At 36.9% G+C, this 26840-nt stretch overlaps 1 protein-coding gene across 8 annotated transcripts in view; it reads left to right on the forward strand.

Moving 5' to 3' along the window:
* ncoa2 (nuclear receptor coactivator 2) overlaps positions 1 to 26840 on the forward strand; it is a 216080-nt gene that overhangs the window by 90199 nt on the left and 99041 nt on the right. For all 8 annotated transcript variants that reach the window (XM_087308936.1, XM_087308938.1, XM_087308940.1 and 5 more), the window contains 2 exon segments: positions 17635 to 17739; positions 19286 to 19458. In XM_087308936.1, coding sequence (XP_087165062.1) covers positions 17651 to 17739; positions 19286 to 19458 — 262 coding nt within the window. In that variant the 5' untranslated portion in view covers positions 17635 to 17650.

The following is a 26840-nucleotide window of genomic DNA, read 5'->3' on the forward strand; positions in this document are numbered from 1 at the left end:
ATGATGTGAATTCATGTTTACTCATATCACTTTTGTTGTGAAATGAAATTCACGTGCAAACGAAACAAATTAGATTGTTCATGCGTATTTTTAAGATTTATTCACACATGCCGCATCTGGTATGAACACAGCATTACAGTTTGTTAGATTTACCATTACCACATTGTAATAAATCGTAGTTACCTTGATAGTTTAAGCTGAATCAAATTAACTTTGAATCTATTAAACTTATATTATGTTAAACTGACTTAAAACACCTTGCTTAACTCATAAACTTAAGTTAAAAACATGATTAACTTAGCCTAATAAACTACAATGACCTAAAAGCACATGCTGTCATGGCTAGTTTATCGTTTCATTTTTTAGAGTGGACTTAAGTGGAGAGTTCACCCCAAAATATTGTTAAAGGCTCAGCCTTCACTTTTCACAAATCTGTTTGGGTTTCTGTATTCTGTAGAACACAAAAGCTGACATTTTGAGCTATGTTGGACTTCTGTAGTTCTTTTGATTTTCCTACTGTGGCATAAACTTTCTTGAAGTTTTAAACATTCTTCAACCTATATATTATCTTTAGCTCATTTTTTTTTTTTTGTTTTGCAAACTATCCCTTTAAAACTGTTGTAAACCTACATAACACAATATAGTTCGCTGCTAATAAAAATGAATTGATTAGTACTTTTTACTTAACACCATATAACCCTGGTTTAAAGTCATTCAATATCTCGAACTTAATCAGCATTTTTAAAACAACATGAATGAGGAAGTACATTTCTTCAAATATATTTTAGGATTTAGATTGGTCACTGACTCACCTGGATTTCACTCATTCAGCTGAGAAATAACTGACAATGTCATTCACGCAAATTTCTAATAGATGTATTAATAACCTGTCAAAAACTGGACAATTGATCACCTAAAGTTCCATTATACTGCTGGCAGATGCAGTAGAGGCAGGGCATGAGATGAGAACCCCTTCCAAACCCTGCTTCCAATCATTGGCTGTCCACTGACACATATCATTTGCATCTATAACGTACTCTAGATGGACTAATGGGAGTGAATGATTGATAAAATGTGTCAGCGTTGCTCATGTTGATGAGTGGGGCTCATGGTGAGCGGAGCAGCAGCAGGCTGTTCAGTCTCCTTCCCCGCTGCTGTAAATAATTAATGGTGTATATCAGCGCCGGCGTGGCCCTGTCGTGGGCTCTGTCCTGTTCACTGCGCCAGCTGCGACCTGCTTACAGCACAGGGGCTTCCAGAAGCTGCTCATGCTGCATTCATGGTGAGCTGTTTGTGCGCCTCTGCTTAACTAGGTTAAAGTAGCTGATTAGTGCCCGCCTTTATGACTCATTCATTAATATTAAACAAGCCCAGCCGGTTTGATGATCTGACCCGTGTTCACACTGTAACGTATTAGTTTTGATTGACAACTTGGGAAAAAAAAATATGATGGATGGATGGAAAGACAGACAGACAGATCTGTAGCTAGATAGATGGATGGATGGATGGATAAACAGACAGACAGACAGATCTGTGCTTTATTCCTCAGCAGATCCCTCAAGTCTGTGTGCATGTATTCATTCAAAGCAGGGAGGTTTATCAGACACATGTCTCTCAGCGGGGGTTTTAACACCGGTCACCATCATCCAGTTGTGTGCATGCGTGCGTGTGTGTGTTTAGGGGATCTGGATACCAAACACCTCGTCCTGCCGGAGGAGACGCCTGCATCTCTACTGACTCATTCTTCAGCACAGAACACAGCTTGCAGGACATCTGCTCACTGTAAACCTGTCAAAAACAGTCTGGCACCAGAGAGTACTGTACAGTACATTATTTTACTTGCATGATCAATGAGAGCTTCATCAGCTAGCCATTAAAAAAACTGTCTAAAACTGTTTACAGTAGTGGATTTCTTTTATTCGCATGCACGTTTTGTCAGTAAAGTCGGCTCAGTAATTAGCAGTAAATCTCAAGCACATGCTTTCAGATGGAACAGCGTTTATTACGCAAAGCAATAACATTGCAGACTATTAAACAGATACATCTGCATGAGGATTGCAATCGGGACTTCATTTTTATTAATCATACAGTCCTAGTTTTAGCTTTTACATGCTGTTTTTCAAATACAATCCTCTTCAGAAAAAATCTGTCCACTAGGGCTGTTCGATTAATCGAAATCGCAATTTGAAACATGGCGATTAGTTAAAGAGCCCCTATTATGGGTTTTTGAGAATGACCTTCAATGTAGTGTGTAACAGCTCTAAGTGAAATGAAAATCCAGCTAAAGCCTGATTTATACTACTGCGTCAAGTGACCGGCGTAACCCACGGTGCCGGCAACGCGCGTGGCTGTGCATTTATACTTCTGCGCGCTGTCTCTGTCGGTCTGCATTAACACTTCTGAAACGCTAGTGGGCAGTGAGGTGTTAATGTTCCTCTGTGTCGAGTTTCTTCTCTGCTTTTTTGCTTTTCCTGAACACTTCCGGGATGTACAAGTGGCTCAAACTCACTCATTTTGAGGCAGGAACCGGCGGACGTGCAACAACTTTAACTATGAGGTAAACACAAAACAAAACTTTCCGTCCGGAGCTCCTTCACGGTACTCAACACTTGTAAACAATCGCTTGCGCCATTCGCGCGGCTCTCGGTCTCGCCCAGACTCGTCAGCGTTACCAAGCCGACCAATCACAGAGCTTACACTACGCGTCGTTGCGACGTGTAGTTACATTTTTTGACAGGTGCACGTCCGTGACTGCGATGGCCACGGCGAAGGGCTATGCGTCAGCGCCGTAGCGTATGCCGGCGTTTGACGCAGCAGTATAAACCAGCCTTAAGGCTTAAATCTGAAAGTGGACAGTATTTAAAACTATTGATTCATTTATAAAAGAGTCGACTCCTAATACTTCAAATGAATTGTCTTGATAACGAGTTTTTAGCCATTTCGGCGTGATGTGGAAACAAAACTTGAGCCCTGCTTAGTTTTTGCGTGTGCAAACCCGGGAAAATTGAAAGCTGCGTTCCTGCCCACAAGCACAGTACACAAAGAAAAAGAGGCTAGACACACACTGTAGCAGTCGCCAGTTGAATCAACGCTGTGCTCAGCCGGATGTTACTGGAAGTGTGAGGGGAAAGTTAGTGCCATTTTCTCTACCCAAAGATGAAACGGTGAAGAGTCAGTGGTTGAGGTTTATTTTTGCAAAAATACCTCAGCATTATAGCCCAGCCTTGTGCTGTTCGAGTTCTTCTGGAATCTACACGCTTAACAACAGAGAGCAAGCTGAACTGGCACTCTAGGTGAACAGCGATCGCGCCGCCCTCAACCCGAAAGAGAAAAAGAAAGTGACCATTTCGCAAATGAAAGTGAGGACCGGGAGGAAGGGGGTGGATGTCGCAGATGAAAGTGAGGACCGGAGGGTTCGCTGACACCGCCCTTCCCTATTTTGCCGTCCATGGCAGCCAACTAGGTCGCCTCTATGAACGCGTCGGCCCTGATAACACTGGTGAGAACCGGGTACTGTGTACTATGGTGTTAGTAACCACTATGAACAGGCCTCTGCCTGAAATGTTGGCAACCACAGTTTGGTTCCATCGACCAAATTGTTGAAACTGCAAGACCGTGAAAAGTGAACCCCATTATGGCAAGGAACCACTGTTTACAATCAATAAATTAAACACAAATTATGATGCAATAACAAGTGATATGCATATCACTTGTCTAGATGATTTGTTTTTAAAGCTAGGCAAACATAAGCAACAATAACTTATGCCAAGTTTAGACTGCACCATATTCAAAGGTGTCGTGTCACAGATGTTTTCACACTACATGATTATCCGGGCTAGCATTTCATCGCTGCTTTGTTTATACTGCAAGATGAATCGGCGACAGGGCGTTTCAAACTGCATGACTTTAGAATAGGAAAAATCAAACAATAAATGACATGGAAACAACACAGCGTCATATAGTATATCATTTGTTATTAACTACATAATGAGAAAGAAGCCTTTAGTGGGGTAGAAAAAATACTTATTTTTCTCACCTCAAGAAAATTTTGAAAGGAATTTTTTTCTTTTAAATTTTTAATTCTCTGGTTAAAAAACACAACTTTTTTCTATTTTAGGAAACATTTAGGAAATATTTAGAGTATTTTGGGACAGTAAACATGTCAGGCTAAATTATTAAAATAAATAAATGACAACATAAAAAACAAAAACACATAAAAAAAAAGTAGGAACAGTATAACAGAAAAAAATTGCGGTTTTAAAACCTTGACTTTTCCAAACTGCAGTAAACCTTGAAACAGGTTATCTTCCCATGCCCAGTTGACATGTAGCACAACTCAGCATAATGATCATTAGATGGCACTTTGACAAATCAGAACAGGCACCCTAAGAAAAGCTAATCAGGAAGTTAATGTGGTTCATCTACACTGAAATGCAAACCCAAAGTTTTCAAACTACAACAATTTCTGCAGTATCTTCCCTTTTGAGGCTTTGCAACTCTTGAGTAGTGTGAACGCAAGTCATAACAAAAGTGAACATGCACTACTGTAAACGTTGCCTAAGTTGAGGAAGGGAAGAAAAGGAAGAAAGTGTCTTTCCTTTTTCTAGCACACCCACTCAATGGCGATGTTATCTGTGGCCTCAGGCCTGCGCTTTCATTACCGTGTCCTCCTTGCCTGACAGCATTTAGGTACAAACTTCATTCAGACCTGAACGCTAGCGTGGCTATTTATAATAATGTAAACATATTAAAGCGATTATTATCAGCTCAATTTTAAAAGGTGTTCCAGAGTGTGATTTATAGGAGAGTTTCACAAGTGATGGCAAAAAAATGACTGACTTTTGTTCCCAGACAGCAAGGCAGATGCAATTAACCATGTTTTACTTTGTCAGGAAAATAATTTATTATTGGGTAATTATTTTTTTTTTAAATAACACTTTGTTTTAGCTTAATGCAATTTTAATTCATTAAGTTTCTTCCTTTTTCTTTTTGAATTAAAAAGCTATAACAAGTTGTCTGCAGGGTCTTAAAAAGTATTTAATTTCAAAACTAAAATATCGGCCTTAAAAAATCTTAAAGTCCCTGAAATATTGTCTTGTGGGTCTTCAATCATTTTAAACAGTTCTCAATTTTCCAATTAGGCCAACACTCATCCAGTCACCAACACTACATCTTAATAAAACCTTTAGCAAAATGAAAATACGTTTATTAACTCATTTTTTAAAGGGGTGGTCCAGAGTGTATTTTAAGGCTTGGTTGTGTTTATAAGATACAAAGCAATGTATGCTCATGCTTCATTTGTAAAAAAAAAAATCATTTCATTTTCTTTATATACCTTCTTTTGATTATATACAGCATCTCAGCTGTGAAAACGTCAAGAGGCCGTGATTGGTCAGCTAACATAATGTGCTGTGATTTAGTGGATCAGCTCCACGAAAAGCATCAAACCCCAACACACTTTTGTTCTGTGTAAATTAGGCTTGGGCGGTATCCAAATTTTGATACCGTCAAACCGCCTCCATATTTTACCCCGGTATCCGGTATTACCGGCGTAATAAAAAAAAATTATGACGTAAGGCTCAGACAGCGTCACCAAACTGTTGGCTTAAGCCTAAACCATTCAGAAACTGAATACATTCTATGCGACCTTAGGCTCGCGGAGAGAGAGAGAGAGAGAGAGAGAGAGAGAGAGAGAGAAAGCGCAAAGCACGCACAGTACCTCTCTCTCTCTCTCTCTCTCCCTTTTACACACACACACACACATCTCTCCCGCGATTTATTCAGAAATTTACTCCCACACCGTAAGAAATCTGGCCGGCTCCCGCGGAACAGCAGTTATACCCGATAGGTCCCGAGTCCGACAGGTACATTTTGATTGACAGCTTTATACAGCCCAAACCCGTTCACAGCCTACATTAAAATGTGCTCATGCACACAGCTCTAATGCATTTTTTTCAAGAATGAGTCATTTATATCATTTATTCGTAACAAGCGTAGACTATAGGCCACTTGAAAGTTGGAACAAAGAAATAAAATAAGTCCTACAGCTGTAACATCGTAACATCTCAGCACTCTATAGGTCTAGGTACATGCACTTAGCCTTTAAATTAGCCTACACACCAATGAAAATAAATCTTGCTTAACAAATCAAATTAAAATAAACTCTAAATGGTGACGGGTATTTTGGCAATAACGAAATTAAGATAAAGGCTCTGCAAGATGTTTCTCCACTTCTATTCACAATCTGGCATTAAGGCGGCGGTGAAGCTGAATAATAAAAGAATAATGCCACCATTAGCCTGTATACTCTGTCTACATTATGATTATATGGTTTAATTAATATTTATTTATAATTTAAAAACCCTTTACGCACCAAGATTAGGCTACGTGTGTTTGTGGAGGAACATTATTAAATCCACTGGCTTTAGCGCAGTCTCTCACTCATGGTGCGTCCAGCAGAACTAAACACCCTTTCCTGCGGCTACAGGTCGAGATGCAGAGTTCTGATCCGGCTGATTTTGCAAGTTTTTGGTAGGATTGTATGTTCATCTTCTACCAGTCAGGAACATGCATTTAATTTTCCATGACAGCAGTTTCACTTTAGCGAATGGCCTCTTCTTTTTACCTGTCAGCTTGCGGTTTAGGGCTCTACCGTAATACGCAGTGTATGAGCGACCGCGAAATACCTGCGGCTGGAATAACCGCTCCTTCTGAGCTAGTGACTGACTTGACCGCCGTCAAAATTCTCTTTTTTTACTACTTCGTCATCATTTGTTTCACCTTTGCAGGGATGGATTTTAATGCAGGGATTAGGATTTTTTCGGGTCTCGCCGGGTTCGGTCAAAGATCTTTAGCTCTAATGCAGACCTCTCGTTCATATTAACCACGTCTCCCTTGTGTTCAGTCGAAACTCCCAAACTGCAGGACACTTTGAAGCGCGACTCGTCACGTCACCTCTCCCCCTCCCTCTCCCCCTCTCTCCCTCCCTCTCCCTCTTCCTTTCCCTCTCTCCTCCACACTGTCCCGTGATGACAGCCACACATACGTTTTTGTAGGCATTAAATAAAGGATATTTAATATTTTATGACGGTATAACGGTATTGAAACTGACACCGTTGCTATTTTTAGATCCTGCGGTATACCATAATACCGTAATACCGCCCAAGCCTAGTGTAAATACTGTCTGTCAGAGTAGTTGTTAGCCGTATCAGTTTGTGCCTGAATCAGTCAGAAAATGTCAAAGAGGACACAGCTGAACATCACGCCTGCTCTCTAAAATAAAATCTGACAAGTGTCTTTCACATATATTATAAAGATGTGTAAGTAATAGGAAAAATTCACATATCATTTGTGAAATGGGTATTTCAGGTGTAGAACACAGGGAAAGCAGCTGCATAGAGAGAAACTGCGGTGCTGGTGAAGATTGTAGATGTTTACAGTGGTTTGACTTGTAAATATTAATGTGTAGCTAAATTGTTATCGCTGCCAAACAGCATTTCTTATTGTGTATATCCTTGTTTATGCCCTTGCTTTAACATATCAGTATTGCTAGAAACTGTGCATGTAATAGATCAAATTAAAAAAACAAAAATACTCACAGGTTGTTGCTCACAATCCACAGCTTTGTCTATTATGGTTGGAGCTGCTACTTCTCTGAGGAGTTTTTAGCCGAATCCAGCACTGATCTGGGAGAGATTCTAGAAGCTGTCCTCTGTCAAATGCAGGATTTATATTCTTTTATAATTCTCTGAAACATAATTAAAATTAAACTGTAAGCACTTATCTCTTTGTGTTGTGTCCTTTGGAAGCCCAAATAACAAACTGTGTCGAAATAGCAGAGTTTGGACATTTTAGCTTTCTCTGCTATATTAGAGCGCCTCTGGTCATGCTCCCTTGGTGCGTGGGGTGTAGTTGTAGTCCCCAAAGTTTTTTTTGCTGCAGGATTTGCTAAGCTAATTCTGTAAAAGCCAATGTCTCCCTTTGCATTGAACTTTGAGCATATTACATTCAGAGATGTTGTTATGTTCTAGCTGCTACATTGCACATCAACTAAATTTTAAAATCGTAGTGGAGCACCCCTTTAAATCTATGTATACAACCAGAGTTTGCTTGTTTTGACACATTATTTAAAATATGTGGCTAAGAAATAGCTCAATTATTATTATTTTATTTTTTAGTTTTTGCGGGGGCCATTATAAATCTTTTTCATTGGATGTTAGAAAAAACGCTTAGTGTTTAACCCCATATTATTCTAAAAAAGGTCTTAAAAAGTCTTAAAATTTACTTGGTGAAACTTGCAGAAACCCTGTATGACCTCCGTAGTTATTAATTAAAACAAACTTGAACAAAAGGAAACAAAATTCAAATAACAGAAGAAAGAAAAGTAAAATGTGACATTAGATAGATTCTAGTCCTTTTAAATGAACAAAATTATTTATTTAATACGGTTTTAGTTTAGTTTATCTTTTTTATGGTAAATTGTTTTAGTTTGTGTTCTTCTTGATTAGTTAGTTTCTTTTCTAATCGATATTACTATCTTGTCATTAATTGACTCCGTACCTGGCACCACTGTTAATGCACTGACATCAAAACTACTTTTTATCCCTCATCATAAAGTCAAAAGGCTGCTTGCCATTTCCTCTGTTATATTAGATATTTGCTGCTAGTCTTAATCTTTTGCACTTTGGTCCTGTTAAAGCCTCTTCAGCCAATCGGATTGTGTCATTTAGTGAGGAAAGCTGATAGTGTTTCAGAGCCGCCTCTGTAATCACGGGCTACTGCGTCTAACGCTCGACCCCTGTCATTACAATGATTATCTATGGTTTCAGTCCGAAACACCTGAAAGTCCCCCACAGCTTTGAGAAGCTGCTATTAGCCATTGATTGAATTATGTGTCGCACAACTGAGAGAGCTGGTTAAATATAGTAAGGCTGTAAAGTTGCCTCTGTTGTTTTAAAATGGAGAAAGACTGTGCACCTGACAGCTGGATGTGTGTGCGTGCGTGCGTGCGTGTGTGTGTTTGTATGTGTGTGAGTGTGTGTGTGTGTCTGTCGTATGGTGTCATTTCCACATTCAATAACAATTTTATTGATACACAGTACAGTATTGTATGTCTTAGTACTTTGTAGGGGTGCCTTTGACCTAATGTGGTTGTGCGTTTAATGCTAATGGCTAACAAGCTAATACAAGCTAAAGAGCCACTCACACTATAATCGTATAGTTTAAACTACTTTAAATGGATAAGAATTGCACACTACACATTTAATAATATGAATAATAGCACCGAGCAACATTATTATTGGGGTCACTTTCTAACAGTTCTTTTCACAAATGATGAACGGTACAAACCGTTAGCATTATGATGATTTATGACAATAAACCATGGTATTACTACATCCCTGCTGAAAAATCTAGCTTAAACCAGCCTAGGCTGGTTGGCTGGTTTTAGCTGGTTGACCAGGCTGGTTTTAGAGGGGTTTTGGCCATTTCCAGGCTGGTTTACAGCCATTTCCAGCCTGGTCTTAGCTGGTCAGGCTGGAAAATGACCAGCTAAATCCAGCTAAAATCAGCTTGACCAGCCTGGTTTAAGCTGGACATAGCTGGTTTTGGCTGGGCTCCTAGCCTGGCTAAGCTGGTCAAGCTGGTTTTAGCTGGTCATCTCCCAGCCTGACCAGCTAAGACCAGGCTGGAAATGGCTGGAAACCAGCCTGGAAATGGCCAAAACCCCTCTAAAACCAGCCTGGTCGACCAGCTAAAACCAGCCAACCAGCCAAGGCTGGTTTAAGCTGTTTTTTTCAGCAGGGATAAACATTCTAAAGTATAGTGGTGTATTGTGGTACACTACAGATGTTTTATATTTCACTCTTGACTTCATAATAGCCACCCTCTCTAATGTTGAGACAGACTAGAAGCTAAAATGCTAATGCAGGCTAACAGTTTTGAATACAGAACAGTGATACTCAACCTACTCTCCATTATACTGTTTGTTTCATAGTAGTGTTTGACATTTAATGGCTAATCGTGATACTACAACACTATTATTGTTATTTTCCGTTCACTATTTTCAGTTCTTTTGACATCTTTAATGTTATAGGCTACAGGATAAAAAAAGCTAACGCTAGCTAACAGTCATATTACACTATAAAGCTCTACATTGTTTCATATTTCAGCATTGACTTTAATGCTAAATTAGGCTAACAGGCTAATAAAGGCAACACAAGACTGCTATAATGATGCTCTGCATGTTTTTCTGCTTCAGTGTTGTTGATTTTGTAACAAGGCTTTCTGCGTCATTAATGCTAACTCAAGCTAATAAATCATTGACATCATGATTCAGGGATTTTCTAACATTGTTTTTTATTTTACTGTTGACTTCATAACAGTGCATTTGACTTATTTAATGCTAACACAGGGTAAAAATCAACAGCAAAATTGCTTGATTAAATTGATTATATCAGTTGAATTCACTGCTCAAGAGGGCACAGAAAGTCTTCTAGCCTGTGTCTTGAAAGCTGTTTATCACCAAGATGGGCCCTGTGGTTGACAGAATGGCTTGTGTCATGTTACAATTCAGACGTCTCGCTAATGAATTGAAGGTTTGCTGCTTCTGAATGATTCTTTCTTTGCTTTTTTTCCTTCTAGTTGTAGTGTCGATCTCTTCCCCCAGAGCCATTTGATTGGCCTCTCTGTCATTAGGTTTAAGTAGGGCACTGCAATCCAGCAGGGATTCAATACCAGCGCTCCATTCACTCCGGCTTTGACTCCCCCAGCCGGCCTACAGTGAGGCTGCAAATTACGTAAGCCGATGTATGTGTGTGTGCGTCAGTTTGGCCCGAACGCAACCCAATGTGTTGGCCTCATGTGCTGGCCTGAGCATCTCTCCGGCTGCTTCCCAAACACTGCAGATGAAGCCCTGAGAGAGAGCAGATAGAACGGGATGGATGGTGTTTTCGTTAACCTCCACTGCCTGGTGGTTTAAATTAGCACCAAATTTACAACAGGTCTCATCAACAATTTAAAGTGCCCTTTTAATTATGTAATGGTTTATACTTTTCAATTAGCCATTTTGTGTTTGTGTGTTCAACTTTTGTGTTTGGCTTTGGAAATGGAAATCTAGCAAATGATCCAGAGACTCTTTTGAGTAGATAATGCTGAAATTGCACCGGACCATTATCATAATTCCACCTTTTAAAATAGGTCTGCCATTTTCATTTGTGACAATTAGCCCACGTAATGCTATTTATATCATGTTTTTATTGGAACGTTGAATGCAACAAATTTACCCCAGAAGCTCCAAATGTTTGGAAACGTTTTTTTCATTTTATTAAGAAGTCTATTTATATATAAGAATTTAAGTACAGCAGCTATTATATGCTGAACTTTGCATTCTTTTGCTTTTTTTATGTTGTTTGTAGGCATGGGCCGTTATATGATTCTGACAGTATTGTGATTGCTGCTCTAAAATATATTATATATTTTAAATGTCATGGTAAAAGACGGAAACTTTTTTGAACAAAATATATATATTTTTATTTTGAGAAACTATTAAAATATTTTAGAACAATAAACATGTCAGGCTAAACAATTCAAATAAATCATTGACTTCTATCTTCTTTAGTTTCAAAAACACAGATTTATTTACAATTTAAAATGGCATCTTTGGAGATATTTTCTGTTGGAGATACGGTTGTCCTAAAAAACAACAACTAAAAAAAAACTTATTAAAAAAAAATCTACCGATCTATTCCAATGGTATACATTGAAAACAGTTATCGTCCTATGCCTAGTTGTTTGTATTTCTTTCTTTTTTTTCTTTCTTTCTTACTTTTCTTTCTTTCTTTCTCTCTTTCTTTCTTTCTTTCTTTCTTTTTTCTTCAGTGCATATTATCCTAAACTTTGAATGGTTTTTTTTCTATACAGTTAAATTTATTGTATTATTTTATGTTACATTATAGTACAATACAACTTGTAACATATTTTAATTGTCATTATATAACTATAATAAAAATAATAAATAATTAGCAGTACACAGTACAGTATTTTATGTCTTAGTACTTTGTAGGGGTGCCTTTGACCTAATGTAGTGGTGCGTTTAATGCTAATGGAGGCTTACAAGCTAAAGGCCCACTCACACTATAATCATGTAGTTTAAATCAGTTTAAATGGATTGCACATCACACAATTGCACATCACACATTTAATAATAATAATAATAATAATAGCACCGAGCTATGTTATTATTGGGGTAATTTTTTTTTAAAACAGTTTATTTCACAAATGATAATCAATAAATACAAACAGCTAGCATCATGATGATTTATGAAAATAAACCATGGCATAACTACAAAAAACATTCTAATTTACTGTGGCTTCTCTACAAATGGTTTATATTTCACGCCTGACTTCATAATAGCCACCCTATTTGCTTTAATAATAATAATGATACGTTTTTTTTTTCTTGTGCACATATAGCGTTAGTTGTAATATTACAAATTTTACTAAATTTAAATTAATTAAGGGCAGCCTTTGTAAGCACAATATTATATCCATTACATACTTGACAAAAGTCTTGTCGTTGATCCTGGTTTTCAGAGCAACAAATAATAACTTGATTTCTAGTTGATCATTTGGAAAAGTGGCAGAAGGTAGATTTTTCTGATGAGTTATCTGTTGAACTGCATCCCAATCATCACAAATACTGCAGTAGATCTATTGGAACCAGCATAGACCCAAGATTCTCACAGAAATCAGTCAAGTTTAGTGAAGGAAAAATCATGGGGGTGCGAGAGATCTGCAGGGTTGATGGTATCAATACATTTGTGCTGCCCATTACATTACAAATCACAGGAGAGGGCAAATTCGTCAGCAGGATAGCGCTCCATCTTATACTTCAGCCTCCATATCAAAGTTCCTGATAGCCAAGAAGGTCAAGGCGCTCCAGGATTGGCCAGCCCAGTCTCCAGACATGAACATTATTGAGGAGGCATTGAAGATGAATCCAAAGAATCTTGATGAATTCTGGGAGTCCTGCAAGAATGCTTCCTTTGCCATTCCAGACAACTTTTTTAAGTTATTTGAGTTATTGCAGAGATGTGTGGATGCAGTCGTCCAAGCTCATGGGAGTCAAACACAATATTCATTCTTTTCCCTCTGCACCATGGCTTTATGTTTTATACTGTACATTATTTCTGTTAAGTGACAAGACTTTGTCTAAGTAAAGTCAGACCTTACTGCCCTAATCAAATAAGATTAATAATTAAAAATCTAGAGGCCTTTGCCTTTCATCTAAGCCACTTTTGATACCAAATAATAAACTAGAACTCAATGTATTATTTGTTGTTCCTAAAACTTGTTTATGTGACAACTTTGTGTCAGGTAGTGTAGAAAGCTATAACAGAAAGTAGTTTCATATCATATGCACATTCTTGGGGTCTACAATGGACACATGCACCTTTTAATGATGCACAGCACATTCTTGTTAAAAAGCCTCATTCAATAATTGACATGGGTTCATTTTTCCCTAGTGATGGGACACGTTCTCTCTCTCTCTTTTCATCATATCGAGAACAGTACGAAATGATGAAATGCACCAGTTTTGTCTCTCAAGGGAGTTCCCAGTTTTGGTGTCAAATGTGGTTCCCACAAATGTGAATGGAAAGTGAAAGTACATATTGGAAAGATAAATGGCTGAGCTTGTGTCCGTGTGTGTCAGAGCTTGTTAAATGGAAATTTGCATGCTTAACAGTGTTTTTGTGCCGTACAGTAAACGGCACGTTGTGTTCTCTCACTCTCTGACCCCTTACTCTCTCTTTTATTTCTCACCACTTTCCATCTCACTTACTTTCCTGTTACTTCCACTTTTCTTTCATTGCTCTGCCCTCTCTTTTCTCTCGCTGGGTCTCGGGGGACGCCCGTTGTCGCACAATATAATTGAATCCCTTTTTTTTGTTCCATTTTCTCTCATTTTCATTTTCGCAGGCCTCCTTTACGCCTCCCAGCATCAACCCACATCTTCAGCAAATGACCTCTGAACACAACCCCTAAGCCTTCTCGACTTTAATTATCTCTAATTAGTAATTAAATCCTTCAGTCCTTTTGTAAAGGGCTTTGCAGGGATGTATTAAATGCAAAGGAATTTATTTGAGAGGTTTCTGAAATGCAGTGAATGTTTTTAATGCATTCACATAGCCTGTCCGAAAGAGGAAAAAAGTCTCCGCAATCTCACTCAAATCCCTTAAAGAGTCGTTTTAGCCACAAGTACCTAAATGACTGATTGATTCCACATGGATCTCTCTCAGAAGAGCTCTTTGGCTTGTTCGCAAATCATCAGGTGCTCAAATTTATGATTTTATGATGCTTAGCTGTGAGTGTTTGAACTGTTAAACAGATCAGTATCTGCTGGCTGTCCCGTAATGCGTATTTAGAGTAGTGTGTTTTTTATTTAACCAGTTCAGGAGACGATTTAGTCTAATAAACTTGTTTTGTGATCCACCTCCTTAAGTATTGCAGTGAAGTATAACCATGAGCTTAAGATATTTTGTAGAGCCTTTTTTTATTAGTTTACTTTTTTCTGGACACGGTTCGTTTCTAGACTGCACCCAGATGTTTTCTAAAGTTAAAAGCAAAAGTATGCATTTATGTAATTGTTGTGAAGGAAAAACAGCAACTAGTGTGTCACTGCTTGATTTTGATGTGCTAGTTTTTTACAAACAATAAAGTAAATATTAAAAACTACAGTAAAAAAATCCATAACCTGAATATATAGTTTGTTAATGTGCGTTAATGAATTATTTGTGAAGTAGATTTTACTTCACACTGTAAAAAGCGAAACATTAAACAAATTACTTTGACTTGTTAAAATTAAATGTATTAAGTTTGACAAACTTAATTTATGACAGTTTTCAGTAATAAATTAGGTTAATTCTTTTAGGTGTAATAAGGTTTTTATTTATTTAGGAGAACAAGAATGGAACAGTACATACAAGACAGTACAAATCATCTCCTTCCCATGTTAATATAATAATAATACTTTTGTTACAGTACAAATAATTTCCTTCTTGTTAATATAATAATAATACTTTTAAGTTTTGTGGCAATACTTGTACTTGCCATAAATGACACAAACTTGTTAAACCTAAAAGTACTATACTTATTTCTAAAAACTTTCATAAATACTTAATTCATTTAATTGCAAGAAGTCAAAGTAATTTGTTTAAATTTTCACTTTTTACAGTGTAATAGGAATTGGCATATATTTGTCTGTTTGTGGATTAATGATTACATATAATAATTAACTTATTTTGAAAAACCTTGCGAGTAGAAAAGTCAGAATTTCAGGTTCTGACTTTTTACTTACAATTACAGGTATACGTTCTCTAATTTATTAAGTACATAAACCTTAAAGCCAAATAAGCCACCCAACTAAGCCACTAGGTTGGACCCTCTTTTGCCTTCAGAACTGAAGAACTCAATCCTTTTTGACATAGATTCACTAAGGTACTGGAAATATTCCTCAGAGATTTTGACATAATAGAATCAGGCAGTTGCTGCAGTTTTGTCAGCTGCACATCCATGATGCGACTCTCCCGTTTCACCACATCCCTAAAGGTGCTCTATTTGATTGAGGTCTGGTTACTTTGGGGGCCATTTCAGTACAGTGAACTCATTGTCTTGTTCATGAAACAAGTCTGAGATGACTCACACTTCAGCACATGGCGCGTTATCCTGCTGGAAGTAGCCATCATAAGATGGTGCACTGTGGTTATCGTTGACGCAATGTCGTCAACACCACCATTACCAGCCTGAACTGTTGATACATGACAGGATGGATCCATGCTTTTATGTTGTTGATGCTAAATTCTGACCCTTCCTCAGACCTCATCATCAGACCAGGCAACACTTTTCCAATCTTCTATTGTCCACTTTTGGTGAGCCTTTGAGAGAGTTTTAGCCTCAGTTTTCTGTTCTTAGCTGACAGTAGTGGCATCCTGTGTGATCTTCTGCTGCTGCAGCCCATCTGTCTCAAGGTTGGACGTGTTGTGCATTCAAAGATGTTCTTCTTCATACCTCTGTTGTATGAGTGGTTATTTGAGTTACTGTTGCTTTTCTATCAGCTCAAACGAGTCTGGCCATTCTCCTCTGACCTCTGGCATCAACAAGGCATTTGCGCCCACAGAACTGCCGCTCACTGGATATTTTCTCTTTTTCGGACCATCCTACAGTATGTAAACCCTAGAGATGGTTGTGCGTGAAAATCCCAGTAGATTAGCAGTTTCTAAAAAAATTTAGACCAGCCTGTTTAGCCCCAACAACAATGCTACATTCGAAGTCACTTAAATCACCAGTCAGTATCGCGTGCTTATCTGATATCTGTTTGTATTAGTATACAGCTACTAGCCTTGTATAAAATGATTCAACTATTTTATGGTGTGCTTCAAAACAATAAATTCAATATTTTTTTTGTTAAAGCTTTATCGCTCGCTGGCTTCACTGACCTCTCTAACTTTGTTGATTCTTGAATGGCTCATCCTTCCTTGTACTGTAGATAGTGAAACTATCAAGTTAGGCAATGTGACATGTCTTCAAAAGCTTTATTTAGTTCTTCATGTAAAGCTGTACACTATGAGCTGCTGTTTTACTGACTGGTTGATCCAGTCTAAAATATATCCAAGTTCCAAACAGTGGCCATACTGCTAGTCCATTTTCATTTCTTTTTGGTGACTCTAAACAATCATGAAAATCCAACGTGATCTCACTGTAATTCATTACTTTTTGATTTAGTGGCTAATTCTTATGAATTAGTATGATCTCATTCATACAATTTAGTACGATTTGCTTATCCCCCAGTAACGGTTGGGTATAGGGGTGGGGTTGGGTGCCATGCCTCCTTTTTAAAATCATACATTTCTGAATGACTGAACTTATAGGAATTAGCTACTAAACTGACAAAATGTAAAATTGTTACAATTCCTCGTGAGATCAGGCTGGAAAATAACAGTTTTATCTTCAATTTGAATGGCTAACTTATGGAAGCCTTGTTCTGCCTCCGTTGGTTTGGTAATTGTGACTTTCTCACAATTTGAACTTTTTTTTACTTCCAACTTTAAGTGTATATCTCATGATTCTGACATTCAGTAGGTTTTGTTCCAATTCTGATACTAGTATTGGAAATGCCACCGATACAACAAAATAATTTTGGCATTGCCGAGTATTTGAAACTATAAACCAATCCGATACCATTTTCTTAAAAGAGGCCTATTATTATGCAATATAGAACACTCTAGTGTTTGCATTCAGAGCAGTGTAGTATAAATGACTCAGCATCAAGCAAAACAAATGGACATAACTATGTCTTATTTAAGAAAATAAAATCATAAGATATAAACTGGAAGAAAAAAGTAAAAATTGGAAGGTAAAAAGTCGCAATTTCCTTTAACCTGTTCAAGTAGAAACAGGCTTCTATAAGTTACTAATTGAAATAAAGAAATAAACATTTGATTAGATGTAGCAATGGATTAAATTGACATTTCATACATGCAAAAACTCTCAATTTTTACTTGCAATTGAATCTTTTGCATCACAAAGAAGCCAATTTGTCATCATCTGAATGTCTTGCTTTGATATTGTCTCCAACAGGTGATATGCATTGAGGATGAGTGCTGTCGGGGAAAACTCGTCTGACCCTGCCAGGTCAGAGGCTCAGAAGCGCAAGGAAGGCCCATCAGACCTCCTGGGTCCAAGGTACATCATCCAGACAATCAGACAAACGAACAGCAGCAGCTCATAGCAAACTCTGAAACCGCATTCTTTGCAGGATACACATTTCGAGTTTGCACATATGGCCAAGTGAATTTCTCAGTGTCTACAGAACAAACCGCTGAACTGCAATAATCTCGAGCAGGCCTCCCACCGGTGGAGCTCAGCCTAGATAATACACGTTTCTATATAAAGCCCTTTTCCACTGAGTCAGGAAACATCAGTCTGTATAATTCATTCATTGGAAGGAACTATGCATGCCCTCTTTATTGACAAATCTTTCTGTGCAAACTTGCTGAAGATGCACAGTGGAAAATTGAAAATGCAACCTGTTCAAGGTTTGCTCAGAAGGCACTCAAGGAACGTTTGTCTCTTTGTGTTACGACACAATGCACAAAAGAGGATTTTGCTGTCTCAGGTTGTTTAGTCTTTCAGCCATAAATTAGCATTGATTAAGAATATGCTAAATTGCATATTTACTAAATTAACTCAGTTTTACGTTATAGGTTATACATATTCAAACTTAAAATGGCATGTTAATCAAAGTGTATTATCCAAAGACACTCACAATCAATGTAGGGGAAAGTTACTTTAGAAAGTAATCATTACAAGAGGTGTGAACCTACACTGGTCTCATGGTTCATTTCGTTTACGATTATCATGCCATCGATTTGGTTCAATTGGATATCTCAGTGCATCACGGTGCATTTACGATGCTTTTCATAAACAGTTTTAGATTTTACTTCACAGCACAAGAAAAATTTAGAAATATATGGATATTTGTATATTATTTGTAATGTAATTTTGTCCTTTGATACAAAGTCAGATATATGAACTGTACCTTTAAAAACTCAAGGACTTGCACAGAAAAACATGAGCATTCATAGCAAATAAACAAAAGTAAATATCCCGCTCGCTTTATGAGCCCAGTCGAGCAAGTTCTTACACCCCTATGATTGGTCACGCTCTCAACAGAAAGGGTCTGCAACGAAGAAACAATTTATTATGACCCCCCTAGATTACAATATTGAGTTACTCCCAAAAAAGGAACTAGTTGCGTTACTTGGTTACTTTTTATTGTAAGTAATGCGTTACATTACTTTTGAGTTACTTAAGCCATACTTTTAGTGACCTAGCTAAAGCTTGATCTCTATCAGAACTTGCAGGTTTTTTTTATTGTTTTTTTAACTGTATAGCCTTCATTTACCTTTTAAAAAAGCACATAAATAATAGTAGAATAATGTTATCTATAGATAAACAAGCCGTATTTATAGAAGTAACTCAAAAATTTTTCAAAAGTACTTTACTCGAATATTTAGAAAAAATAATATTATTACGTAACTCTTGTTATGCGTAATACATTACCCCAACACTGCTCACAATGTATGTACATATTTTTTTAAATATTGACAAATCGTTCAATAAAAAATGCATAACTCTTTTGAAAAAGTAACATTAAAACTGGATTTTTAAAGCATTTTTGTTATGATTTTAGTTTTTTAGTAATTGTAATTTGTGTTTCTTCTCACAGTCCCAAACGAAGTACAGAAAAACGTAACCGGGAACATGAAAATAAGTACATTGAGGAGCTCGCCGAGCTGATTTTCGCAAACTTCAATGACATTGACAACTTCAACGTCAAGCCTGACAAATGTGCAATCCTAAAGGAAACCGTGAAACAGATTCGGCAAATTAAAGAGCAAGGTAAGAAAACCAATACAGCATTTTTTATAACTGATTACATTTTTACTTGTCTTCATAATAATACTCCATTTACAGGAATGTGTTTTTGTTTTAAAACGTTTAAGTTTTGTTACTTTATGCTTGGTGTCCAGACTACTCCAGCATGTAGGAAATGTTTTGAAAAACTGGGGTTCCGTTTCAGTGTTGACAATCCTAAATGCAAAGTTTTAAAAAATGGACACTATAATGCCATAATGGCACCGGGTTTCGGTACCAAGCCCTGATTTGGACTGTAAAGCACTGTTTTTTTTTTTCTTTTGTTTCAGCTTTGCATCACATCTGATGCTTGAAATTGTATTTTTATTTATGTAGATGATTTAATCCATCCAGAATCAGCCTAGTCAACTTAATTTAAGAAGTTCTGTCCAAATATTGCAGTATGGTAAAAATGTATTTATATTGCAATTTATATTGCAGAAATGCAGCCCTAGTGTACATTGAAATTTAGCCCCAAAATACAGATATATACTTTATAAATATTATTAATAATATTATTTTTTGTCCATAACTCTCAAGTTTAGTCAAACCATCCATCAATTCCAGATTGACTTTCAGCAGGTGCTTATGCAGATTAGCATCATGCTAACAGCACATTTGGTCTGGTGGAAAACACAGAAAGCCCTGCAGCTTGCATTCATGCCTGTATTAGAAAAAAAACATGAAGAAACCAATCACTTGGATTGATTAGAAGTCACAATAGAATTATTCCTCTAGATTTGTTAAGTATTTTCTAGTTGTATTGCATTATCAGTGCATCATCGACAACATAATTATTAGCACAAGATTTAGATTCAGGTGCAGTGCTTGTTAGCATGTTAGGCTAATAGTTTCTTTAACAGTTTTACAGATATAATTGCTTTTGGAAGCGTTAGAGCAGATTATCTCATAACAACTGAAGTCTCTAAATATAGACTGATCTATTTATTTATATAAACCATAAGACTGGATTTCTTTGCCACTGTGTGTTTCTCTCCAAATTAGTATCTGTGTTGTTTTCAGCTGACGAGACTGTGTGCTAGTTGACGTGTTATGTGTGTGTGTGTGTGTGCATTGATTGTGCCTGGGCTGTGATGGAGATTGTTTGTGATGTACTGAGCTCTAGGTTATGTAATGCTGAGCAATGTGAGCTAACAGAGCGACGGTCGGCGGCGTCTGCTGTCGTCCCTTACCCCTCCTTCATCTCCTCCAGCGCTCTGCAGCATCACACACTGCTCCAACTGTGTTTGTACAGTCTCAAACCGCCTCGAAAAAGACACAAACAGGCCTGTTTTGCCTGTAAACAAGGCCTCGAGTGTAAAGAGCAACAGTCAGCTTTCCTTGTAAAGGAAACACAGCATCACTGACACTCACAGGAAGCCCTTTAAAGCAGAAGCTGCTATCTGCTGAAAATACAGTTTTGAAGCCTCACGGTTCTGTTCCTCACATTTAGTCAGACACAAATGTTTCTTCAGAGAGATTCTTTACTCAGTTCCTCTAATTAAAAATGGAAGATTTAAATGGTCACTTAAATTAAGAGGTAGTTTAGTGAGTTTAAGGGTGTGCTAAATATTTGGGATGTGACTAATTTAAGTCTCACAAGCCTTAAAGAAGGCTTTTTATTAATTATTGTTACATTAGCAGCATTTTGCCATCTTTTTACAGACAAAAACGGTCTGTTTTTAACCCATTATGAAATCTGCATGGGGAATGATTCTGGTCTTGCATGAAGTTTCCAGTGGTGTATGTTTCTAGTAAAATGACTGGATGTTTTTCTAACAATTGGCAAAAAAATATATAATAATAATAATAATAATAATAATAATAATAATAATAAGTTTGGTTAGTCAGAATTTTTAGCCCCCTGTTTATTTTTTCCACCAATTCCTGTTTAATTGAGAGAAGATTTTTTTTCAACACATTTCTAAACATAATAGTTTTAATAACTCATTTCTAATAACTGATTTCTTTTATCTTTGCATTGATAACAGTAAATAATAGTTGACTAAATATTTTTCAGGACACTTCTATACAGCTTAAAGTGACATTTAAAGGATTAACTAGGTTAATTAGGCAAGTTAGGGTAATTAGGCAAGTTATTGTTTAACGATGGTTTGTTCTATAGACTATCGAAAAAATATCGCTTAAAGAGGCTAATGATATTGACCTTAAAATGGTGTTTAAAAAAATAAAAACTGCTTTTATTTAAGCCAAAATAAAACAAAAAGACTTTCTCCAGAAGATAAATATTATCAGACATACTGTGAACATTTCCTTGCTCTGTTAAACATTGTTTGGGAAATATTTAAATAAAGAAAAAAAAATCAAAAGGGGGCTAACAATTCTGACTTTACCTATATGACTATACCTTGTGTCTTTATTAATTTTTATAGATTTTAATGATGCACAATGTTTAAACAGACACAGACATGCTGTTTTTGGCTGCTGAATGCATATTTTTAATGTTATCAATTTTTAAGGGGTGCATCAAAATGTAAATTCTGGGCCACACCTGAAAACTCTGCTGCATAGCATTGTTTTAAACGTATGTCTCTCTTGACAAACGCAAACTCTCATCTAACAAACGGAGCAGTGGAAAATACAGTAAATCAAACAGCTTACAATGATGGAGATTGGTGCAAGGATGATGGCCGCTGGACATGTCCGAATTGAAGGGCATTATTTGTGCTTGAAATGTATGGCTGATATTATGATCTGCAGCAAATCGATAAATGTTTTCGCTGAACTCTTTTCCTGCAGTTAATGGGAGAAAAAATGATTCCCTACCATTGATGAGTTTTACTGCAATCCGTGTATTCGATGTATTACGGTAGGGAAAGCACAAACGCATGTCCTGAGTGAGGTACATGTCAGATGCTCCTGGTAGTGAAATCTGAGAGAAAGTAAAATCGTGGATAAATATATAGGTTATACAGCTTTCCTTTGGCTTAATTCCCACCATTTTAGATCTGTTTTAGATCTTGTCTTGACAAGAGACCAAAATATATAAGCTTTATTTCTATGATTTGTGTCATTGTCATAGTGTCAGATTGCACACCTAACATAGTAGGCTACCTAATATAGTAAATAAGATAAATAAATATATAATTTATATAAATATAAAATTTTTTATCTAAATTTCTGAGAATTACCACCACAAAGCCAGGAATTTTTATCGCACAAACTCACAAAGAAAGTCGTGAAAAACTAGAGGGTCTTGCATTATGTATTAATACCTATTTGATTTTCTCAATAGTGAGTCAGTGCTTATATATTTTAGTGACTGAACAACACCCAGATGATGACATGATATGAAGTCCTCCCCTGTAGAGAGCTATGACCCAGTATCCATGATCAAACCTGTACACTGATTGGCTGAGTGCAGAGTCAGGGGCGCGGCTTTTCCTTGTAACTGATTGTGTGCAGATTCCAAAAGATTCCAGATTCCAGAAGCTTCAATCAAACTACACATCTGTTATTAAAATAAATGACACGCCCCAACTATCACAGACATAAACCTACCTTTTTTTTGTCGCCTCTTGGAAGAGCAGGTTTGAAATGAGAGAGGGAATGAGTTATCACCAAACCTCTGGTGCAGCTGTGCAGGTTTACCAGTCCCTGCTGGGCACCGCAAAGACCTGCTGACACACAACACGCTCGCATCCACTCATCATCAGCAGTGTACGCATGCGTATCTCTGCCTAACGCGCACACACACACTCGTGCTCATATACGGGAAGAGCAGCGTTCGGAGCATCCCAGAACGGGCTGAGGGGGAGGCTGATGGATGGCCCGCTCTCTTTGCCATATGGCTACCCATCATGCCAGCACAGTTTGCTTCTCTATCGTGTCCTCTGTGAGCCCAGTGTATCCGCTGATGATCCCGACGACTACTCACTTTTATGGATGGATACAGACAGGAAGTTACATTGGTCTGGGGGGATTGAGGATTGGAGTTGTTAGTGGTTTATATCAAAATAGTATTTATTAAAATTGTACATTTATAAACAATAATTAATGATGCAAGAATGTCTTTATTGCAAAAGATGCAGTGGTATTCTTGCCTTATTTATTTATTGTAGTATTTATTACTGTTTAAACAAGCTTTTATTTTGTAATATTTTCTGTGTTCATATTCGTTTTTTGTTCATGTTGTTAAAATAATAGGCGATATAGAAATATATAGGTTATCATCCCATCAGAATATATTATTATATATTCTGATGGGATGATAACCTTGGATAAAAATATTACAGTTTCACAGGATCACTGCTCTAAAATAAGATCTTTTTAAATGTCTGATTTAAAAAAAATCTACTTTTTTCCCTACTGAACACAATATATTTCATTTTATGAAATATTTATCATATTTTGGAACACTAAACATTTTATACTAAATAAACCTGCTATCCTCATTAGTTTCAGAAACACAACATTTCTTTACAACACACAAAAATAACTTGTATAAAACCCCTTATACCCAGTGTTTGGCAAGCATCTTGAAAAATGTAGTGAGCTAAGCTATTAGCTATTAGACTTAAAATGTAGCTTTAAAACTACCCCCTGGGAAATGTAGCAAGATAAGCTAAAAGCTATTTGGCAAAAGTAGCTTAGCTACATCTAAGCTATTTTTACAATTTTCTTTTTTTAAATCGAAGCAACTTAAATCCAAGTCAATCTTATCTTAGTGATCAACAAAACTGTCAATAAAACATATGAGGCATAATAGTTCAGTTATTTACTGTAAAGAATATGCTGTACTAAACAGAAACACATTGTAGTATATAACAGCTAAAACAAAAAATCCAATAAAACCAGATGTTACACATTTAAAATACTATAGTAATTTATAGTAAATGGAAATATTTAAGAATGAGCATTATAGTGTGTATAAATACTAAACTATTATTATTTTTTGAGCACAGCATCAGAAATTAAGTTATTGCATCGTGACATGTACTTCTCGAGGTATGTTGATGAGGATTTCTGCTTCAGAAATAACTCCCTCAGTCATCTTTCCATTAAGCAAGTTTCACCAGAGGTAGCAGTAACGCACCAAAAACTTTGTTATCAGCTACCAAAAATTAGGAAGAAGAAGAAATCGTCATTCTGGCCATAATATAGATTTACTTTAATCGGCTAGATACTGGCCTCACAGCTTCGTGAATGTCAGTGCTGTCACTTATAAATCCGCGATTGGTAAATTTTGCTTGTGTTGACGCTACTGTGCTACTTGACTAATAAAATAGCTTCACTACTGAAAAGCCATTTGATTTAGAAAGTAGCAACGCTACCGACACGCTACTGAGAAATGTAGTTAAGCTAGTAGTGTCACTACTTGTAGCGACACTACTACCCAACACTGCTTATATGTTATATACCTTAGGAATGGTATAACAGAAAATTTCTGTGGTTTTACAATCTTGACTTTTCCAAACCGCTGTAAACCTTAAAACCGGTTATCGTTCCATGCCTATTCATTATCGGTCTCTTATTAAGATATTGGCTCTTTATTAATACTGATAGTACATATTCTGCAATGTAATATTATTTTACATCTCTAATAATATCCAATACCTAAACCCAATACGGCCTTACAAACTATTAATAACCAGCAAATTAGGTGTTTGAGGCAAAATCATAATAAACAGTTTATTAATAGCAAAAAAACTGCACCTTATTATAAAGCGTGACCTAAATCTTTGTATTAGACAATTCTATTCACAATTTGTACAGATGAAAATGTTTTAATGCATACATTTCATTGATTGTTTTGTCAATGTTTAGCCATTTTTATCCAGCGAACCCTATCCTAGACTCAGACAAACCAATTTCCCTCTGCATTTAGCTCCATCATGTGTGCTTTGTTTTGCAGCTGACGTTGTTTACAAATCATGTCACTTTGCTGAAGAGAATGACGTTCTCTGTTCTTTATATAATGGCTTGTTTGGCGTCTGTGAGTGTGTTGACGGTTCATTCATGTCCAGGCTGCCGGCTGCATGGCTGCTGCGTGAGGCTTCACATGTACCCATTTAGCCTGACAGCTTCTGCCTCGCGCGTTGCTAAGGTCCGGATATGTGCCATAACAACATGTCTCAACAAGTGCGCGGCTGTATTATAGAGTGCGAAAAGAGGTTTAAAAGGTGTGTGTGTGCGCAGTATAAAATGAAACGCTGAAGTGAGCAGAGAAAGAAAGCGCTGCCCTTTCACGAAATGCTAATACGCTCAAGCTAGCAGGACCACATGAAGTGTCTTTAATGTAATTTGGAAATAAAACACTTAAACTCGGCAGGATCTAATGAAGGGTTTTGGATTCTTTTATGGAAATGTTGATGTTTCCAGCCAAGGATTGGGTTCTGGACCAAATTAACCATATTCACTTAGTAGGGGAGAGAGGGTAAGCGGTGCCAATTTTTGCTTAACTTGTCCTCTATTCAAGGAGAAAGGAGACCGAGGTAGAACTAATGTGCCTAATTATATTTCAGGATGTCTGCTATCAAGTGAAATTAGAGGAACACATTTATAACTAGGTGCAATAGAAATGTCCTGTCAAATAGGGTGAGCAAGGGGTGATTTAAATCATTTGGGAGCAATTTAAGAAACAAATGTAATTTTTTATGTAAATTATGAATATGAAGAGGGGGGAACACTTGAATTGTTTTATTCCAAAATCTAATTTTACATTAAAATCTGAAGGACATTTTGTAAATCGATGCATTTCCTATTCAGACCTGTGTTTTTCTTGTTTGTGAAGCTTATCACTAAGGGTTGAGTCACTGGCACAGCTTACCCCAACGCTTCTGGCACACTTTACCCCGCAGCTGTCATTTTGGGAAAATGCTTCATTTGTTGTGATTCATGGTGAATCTTTGGCCAAATAACTTGCCTGGGTTTTAGACTAGCAGATGACCAATACGAATAGTGTCTTTGACTTTTCTTGATGTAAAATATATTTTGCTTAAAATGATTGGTTTAGTAAAGCATTTTAAGCATTTACTTATCTCAAATTAATCACAGGAAGCTGGAAATGACGTCAACTTTCCTATTTTGCTTTTTAACATGTTTATTAATGAGCCTATTTATTTAATTATGTAAATGTGTGTGAATATTCAATCAGTTTTTGTATGAATTTCAGTAACACTATTGAATAGTACACAGATTGATTATGATTTATTAACAGAGCATGTTTGTAATAAAGAGGGTAAAATCGCTATGCAATTCTTAACCACAATAATCCCCATAGCCACATAGTGTCAATAAAGGTATGTGTGTATTCTGCAAATGGCATTTGTGTAAGATTCATCATTTCAAAAAGGCTTGAATAAACTCCACCACAAATACATCAAATACACTAACTTGGTATTTTT

The sequence above is a fragment of the Danio rerio genome, chromosome 24 (assembly GCF_052040795.2).
Source record: "Danio rerio strain M-AB ecotype USA chromosome 24, GRCz13ab, whole genome shotgun sequence".
NCBI classification, from domain to species: domain Eukaryota; kingdom Metazoa; phylum Chordata; class Actinopteri; order Cypriniformes; family Danionidae; genus Danio; species Danio rerio.